General features: G+C 38.5%; 1 protein-coding gene across 1 annotated transcript; it reads right to left on the minus strand.

The window, feature by feature from the left end:
* Positions 1–577: 577 nt before the first annotated feature.
* LOC112511200 (nucleobase-ascorbate transporter 6-like) lies at positions 578–5777 on the minus strand. Its single transcript, XM_025116721.1, has 15 exons — positions 5736–5777; positions 5130–5272; positions 3988–4085; positions 3732–3905; positions 3528–3628; positions 3261–3336; positions 3111–3170; positions 2739–2923; positions 2557–2653; positions 2355–2441; positions 1937–1995; positions 1758–1849; positions 1604–1681; positions 1309–1469; positions 578–904 (listed from the first exon to the last, which is right to left on the minus strand). Exons 2-15 carry the CDS (start codon positions 5239–5241, stop codon positions 686–688), a joined length of 1599 nt encoding a protein of 532 aa, XP_024972489.1. The 5' UTR covers positions 5242–5272; positions 5736–5777; the 3' UTR covers positions 578–685.
* Positions 5778–6690: the final 913 nt, after the last annotated feature.

Genomic DNA, 6690 nt, shown 5'->3' on the forward strand with positions numbered 1-6690 from the left:
CCAAAAAAAGCAACCGGATCAAGTATGAGTTGTCGATCAGAACATATATGGATAGAACCTATAACGGGGGCTCGARAAACAAGTAWTTTCTGCTGGGCTGTTATCCTTTTTTTAGGTTCATTAGGATTCTTGTTGGTTGGAACCTCCAGTTATCTTGGTAGAAATTTGATATCTTTATTTCCRTCTCAGGAAATAGTTTTTTTTCCACAAGGAATTGTGATGTCTTTCTATGGGATCGCGGGTCTTTTTATTARCTCCTATTTATGGTGCACAATTTCGTGGAATGTAGGTAGTGGTTATGATCGATTTGATAGAAAAGACGGAATAGTGTGTATCTTTCGGTGGGGATTTCTTGGAAAGTATATATATATAATTTGGAAAGTATATATATATATAATTTGGAAAGGCTCAAAGGTGCATAATTGGGCCCAAAAACTTTCGGACCTGTTCTGTATTTCAAATTGGTACACCTTCCCAGCAATTCAACCATCATCAACTTCTTTCAGAAGTGTAGTTTCAACCCAGACAGACACTCATTCAGCCATCATAAAAACAACAACAATAACCAATCCTTTATCTTTCGCATCCGTCAAATTTACAGTGACAAAAGAACAAATTAATTAACGAACGGATTCGATCGGATTGAAGTTCGATATTTAACTAAAACATCTAACAAGGTGCCTTTTCACACAGATGGGAAGTATTTGTTGAGATTGAAGGGCAACGAATAGAACTCTTCGGTTCTCGGGTCGGTCTTGAATGAATGGAACTTATCCCACCAATGCTTTCCACGGTCTTTCCTTATTGAACCGTCCTTCTTGTGAATCGTGTTGTCCAGAAAATACGCCAAAATGCCAGCTACAAAGGCCTCGGACGAGAAAGGAACGTTCACCATGTTGTTGAACTACAAATTCACATATGAATACACGAGTTAAGGTCGCTAAGGCACCACATAACAATCAGGTAAGCAACGTATGGTATGCTGACACGACTAGACAGACAAGAGTGAGGTAGGCAAATGAAAGATTTGTGCAAAGTTTTAGGGTTTTAATTTGACATGGGTAATTTAGTAATTTATCAATCTTGTCTCCATCTCCCAGATTTTTGTCCACCTATTTTGGTGGAACAAAAGAAAAATGCATTTTTGTCTGACTCGGGTCATATCACGTCCCATTCAAACATGGGACAACAAGTCTTTTGTACTATCTTGTCCTGTCATGTCCCATCCCGTGTACCAAACGCACTCGGGCAACTGGCAAAGCTAAGGTAAATGAGTAATATCTTGGATATGGACGTTTTCTTGCATACCCATCTTGCAGACGTGTGGACCGGACCATAACCGTTAATAGCTTCGTACTCGTTGAAGTACTGGGGCACGGACAAGCCCAGAAAGAAAGAAAATCCGAGTATGAACTTCGTTCTGAAACTGTTGAGGTTGCAGAATTGCAGGTAGCTCAGACCAGCCGAGCCTGCACAAACATGACGAAATATTAACGTTTTTCAAAACAGAAAAAAGAAATCGAAAAAATGAAACGAAGAAAAGTTGGCTTTAAACGAAATCAAACCAAACAAACCGCGTATATCTGAAACGCTTAAAACTTACCCACATAAGCAAAGAAAAGGCAATACAGAGCAGCGAAAATGGGTACCGGAATTGAGGCAAAAAGTGCTCCGAATTTCCCTGCATAAGACCGCTCGATATGTTTGAATCCATGTTTTGACCGTTGCTTGGATGAAAAAAGGTACAAACAACCTACCAAGAATCGAAAAGAAGATCATGAATCCGGCCGAGATCTGTACCACTCTTCGACTACCCACACGGGTCAATGCCAAAAGACCGGCATTCTCACTGCAAAGACACCATGAGATGCGATTGTTTCAAAAAAGCTCCAAAAAGCTGCGATTTGGAATTAGAGCTGTTATTACTGTGACTTACATAGATACCGAAGATCCATTAACGGTTCCGAACACGCCCGACAACAAAATGCCGACTCCCTAGCAATAAAGACAGTTGATTCATTTGGGAGTTCAAAAAAGTTGAACCTTTGGTTATTTGTGGTTACAAGTGCTGAACGGAAAGGGACAGTGAAGTTGTGTTAAACCGAGTCTCAGGGGCCATTTACCATCATTGGGTAAGCGTGCTAACCAGGTAATAGTGCGGTTTGGGTAAAAGGTTCGGTCTGGGTAAGCACTGTCTGAATCAGTCAGTGACATATTATTGGTGGAGGACTCCGTCAACACCTCGGTCAGTCAGAAGTGTAGGTAAACAACGTTATCTCTAACATTTGCTCTTGGCGTCCTTCCCGTGCCTATTTTCTTATTACAAGAATCTGAAAAGCAAGAAGGATAATTACCTGCCAACCAACACCGCGACTTAGAATGGATGGAGGCATCGGAGTTGCACTTGCATACCTCGAAACCGCAATGAACCCGCCAGTGGACTAAATCATAACATCGAAACACGTAAAAAAAGGGATTTGACGATATTCTTGATCGTTATTACACAAATATACTCGATAACCATAAAGATATCAACTTGTTTTAAAGAAAAGGGACCTCCAAAAGCGTAACAAGAGTAGTCAACATCATAGCAAAGGCTTCACCAGCATCGAACGAGGGTGCACCCCATTGAAATGGATACGGAACTCTTATCCTGAAACGGTTTATCCTCCATTAAAACACATATGGCGAGGCATGTAAAACAGTTTGGGATAATGAAATAAAGAACAACGGCTAACCAGGGAGCCGCATCAATAAGTCCAGCACGATCCGTCCGACAGCTTGTTTGGGTCTTGGGTGCTGCATGGTTGTAGGCACCACCAACCGTAAGTAAGTGAGCATAAATCCAAACGATTGCAATAGAGATCACAACAGCAAAACGATCAAAGATGTTCCTTCCCGAATGTATCAAATGGGGTAGATACTGCACATAACCAAGGAAACTACGTCATCAAAGACGTTGCTAGGATCGATAATCTCACACACATTAACAGAATTACACAAAGTCATGGACCGATTTAAGATCCAAATCAGTCTCCATATCCGGTAATCGTTATCTAGCATCAGTTTCTATATTTACTCGTGCTTTATTACTGCAAAATCGCTGTTACCTGAGACAGAATGATCAGAAATATGAGCTGAGGCAGCCCAATCTCGACACATCTGGCAATCTGAAACACAGAAGCGGATTTATATTCGATCTATAAAAGCAACCACGAAACATATATCTCAAGATTTTGTTCTAAGAATATATATCTCACCCCGGGGAATCCAAATTCATATAGCCCAAAACCAGCAAGAGCAACCAACGGAACAGCTGAAAGTGGACTCAAGAACCTGCGATGATAATTGCGATGAAATGTAGCCGTTAGACACAAATTTCATGGAAAATACTATTCGAAAGAGAAAGCATAAAGGCCTTAATGAGATCGAGTTAAAGGACCGAACGGCCAATAGTAGAGTTGTTTCTGTGAAGACCTCAGGTTGTGAAAAGTGTGGCACTATGGTTTCTTGAATTTTAAACCGACCTAGAAATATTTCGCCATAAACCGCTGAAACCTAGAACGATTTGAAGCGTCGAAGCGACAATCATAGCACCCTGGATTGCACGCATCGTTTTCTTGAATCTCTGAACAGGGAAAGCATGAAAATTTGAAACTCGTGAGATATATTTAACATTCTTCTTTTCAAGATTCAAAAACTCGATAAAGATTCAAAGCAATTTGGTTCACCACGATAGGATCAGGATCGCTCCATCGACTAGATAATATAATCGAGATCGTGGGTGCAACGAAAGTATATGAACCCCCGATCACAGCAGGCAACCGAGTCCCAAACATAGTTTGCAACAACGTGTTCAATCCAGCAACGAAAAGCAGAGTTTGGATCACTTTTGCTTTCTCCTCCTAACATATGAAAACAGCATTTTATATAATTCACCAAACGTGTTAACGAATGCATACTTAAAACTACGCTCGGATGTCTTACATTTCCACCTCCCATTTGAGGAACCAGAGCTGTAGGAATGATAACCGTTGTACCAAGCATTACTATATAATGCTGAAAACCAAGTAGTATAGCCTCAGCTGCAAAAAAATGCATAATTCAAATGAGTTCAATAGCAGTTTTAGGGTTTAGGGTTTAGGGTTTAGAGATACGGATCACTATTTGCAAAGCAAGTAAGACGATCACACATATCTAGTAGGCATCCGTTTTGAGTTACGGTTCCTCAAGAATTTGCCACTCTTCTTGTAGGGTAATTCAAGATTTACACAAAAACATCTTTTTCAAGTAAAAACATAGAAGATGGGCACGTCATTAAGTATTAGCTATCTTTATGTAAAGCGTTGTTTGATAGATACTGAATGATTAAGTGGTCTGAATGATATTGAGACTCTTATGACTTAATGCAAACAAACAACCTGTAAACCGCTTATAGTATTAAGGTAGCATTTGGTACACAAATTCGACATGACACAGCACAGGACAAGAGATCAACACCGTACCGGACAAGTTGTGTGCTTGGTATTTGGCATGATTAGGACCCGATATGACTGGGCTTGAGAAGTTTCTCCTAAATATCGTTTAATAATTTTATATGATGGTTAATGTAAGGTGATGGAAGTCGAGATGGTGATAGTGGTGGAGGTAGAGGCAGTGGTGGCCAGTGACTAATGGTGGGTGGTTGTGGAGGACATGGAGACGGTGGCGGCTGACAGTGGTGGAGGTGGTGGTTATGGAGGTAGAGGTGGTGGAGGTAGAGATGGTGATGGACGGTGGTAGCGATAGACTAGTAGCCGATGGTGGTGGTGACAGCGATGTGTGGTCACAGACAACAATGGGCTAGAAAAGGTCACAGACAACAATGGAGATTCAAGATTCAAGCAATTTGTCACCCAAATTGACTTCAATTCATCCAAATTTCAACACCCAAATCCAGTTTCCATAATTAAAGAAACATGGCATAATTAAATACTGGACTTGATCAAGATTGCTCAAGAATCAGAATCAACTGATACCAAATAAGAAACCTTAAAGTACTCAAACACCACATCAAGAATCTTGAAACACCTTTTTCACAACAAAAATAAACTATAAATGAAATCAGAAAACAAAACAAGAAAACTTACGCCATGGAGGTGGACTTGTAATGCAGTAGGAAACATTTGGAAGCTGATCTTTTGGTGGGTGTGGCGCCGGCTCGTCGGCTTTTGCTCCACCACCACCACCACCTCCGGCCATCGCTTATAAAATTACTGTATTATCCCTGAATCTGCAAAGATGATTGAAACCCAGATCGCAAATGCTTTAGTATATCATACAAATCACATAAGAACCAAAGAAAGACTGAGAAATTGAGGTGTAAAGTACTTAGAACCCTAATAAACCCTGATCTTAATAAACCCTATACGAAAACAATCGACCAAATAAACCCACATTTATGTAGTAAACAAGCAAAACACCCACTAAACCTCGAGATGGAAAGACTGTAAATAACGTGTGAATTTGTGTAGTAAAGTGTGAAACGAACCAGTGGCGGTAATAATAACTCTGTCGACCAAAAACATAAACAAAAAATGGGTTTTATTTCTTCGAGACAAAGCTATAATCGACATCCAAAAATAAAGAAAACCCAAAGACCCCACCAAGAACAAAAGCCATCTGCAAGTTTCAGGGAACAGATAGATGCAAAAATGGCGGAAGTTTGAGAGGTGAAAGGTCTCACTGTTTTCTACCTTGATTTGGGACGAAAGCAGATGAAGAATCTTTGAAACAGTTTTGAATTTGATTTGTTTTTATTATGTGATTCTGTTTCTATATGTTGTCTGTTTTCACTGAGTGATTTCAGCATGAATCAGAGGAAGATAAAAAGGGCACCACTGATCTTTGAATCTAGAAAGAAGGATGGGGACGACAACGACGACGTCGTTTTCATCGGTTTGAGTGTCGTAAGTCGTGGAATTTTGGAGCAATAAATTAAATTTGTGTTGCACCAGGTGAATACTCCACCATTTTTATAAGTCGAGTGTTTGAACACTTCAAGATTGCTTGCATGATTGATTTTGGCTTCCATTCACTCTTTTGCTTTTCAAGAAAATGGATCAAAATCTGTATTTTATTTACATTTTTATGTTTATAAGTCTTACCCGGTAAATTATGAGTCTTACCTAGCAAGTAAGGACGATGACTTTTATTATGGTAAGCGTTTACCAGATGAACTGTTGCATACAATATCGTTTTGATGGACTAAAATCTTACCCGATAAATAAATAATAATATTAAATTTTACTGATAAACACTTATTAGATAAATGTTTGATAAACGACCTTAAATTTTATTTTGATGAATTTGTTATATCATAAAATGGAGAAAAGTATGAGATAGTATGAAATTTCTTTAAATTTAGATAAGTTTCCAAAAATGATTTTTAGGAGAAAAAAAATATTATTTATTATATATTTGTCAATAAAAAATTCTTAAATATTCGATGTTTAAAAGAAAGAAATAATATTTTATTAAATACATGAAACAATAAGTTATATTATTAAAATATTCATTATATTTATATCATCTATATTATATAATACTAGAAGCGTACTCGCGCAATGCAGCGAGATACATCATGATTTTAATATTTTATTATATTATTTATCTCAGTCGATATTATAATATGGCTTTATGTGATTTTGA

This window comes from Cynara cardunculus, assembly GCF_001531365.2.
Source record: "Cynara cardunculus var. scolymus isolate 2C chromosome LG 4, CcrdV1, whole genome shotgun sequence".
NCBI classification, from domain to species: Eukaryota; Viridiplantae; Streptophyta; class Magnoliopsida; order Asterales; family Asteraceae; genus Cynara; species Cynara cardunculus.

What these genes read in the sequence shown, in the direction of transcription:
- LOC112511200 (XM_025116721.1), bottom strand. Translation starts at nt 5,241, where the DNA reads ATGGCCGGAGGTGGTGGTGGTGGTGGAGCAAAAGCCGACGAGCCGGCG. An exon ending in AATGGATCTTCGGTATCTAT is followed by an intron (nt 1,850 to 1,936) that starts GTAAGTCACAGT and finishes GTGTCTTTGCAG; the next exon opens with TGAGAATGCCGGTCTTTTGG. An exon ending in TCCACACGTCTGCAAGATGG is followed by an intron (nt 905 to 1,308) that starts GTATGCAAGAAA and finishes GTGAATTTGTAG; the next exon opens with TTCAACAACATGGTGAACGT.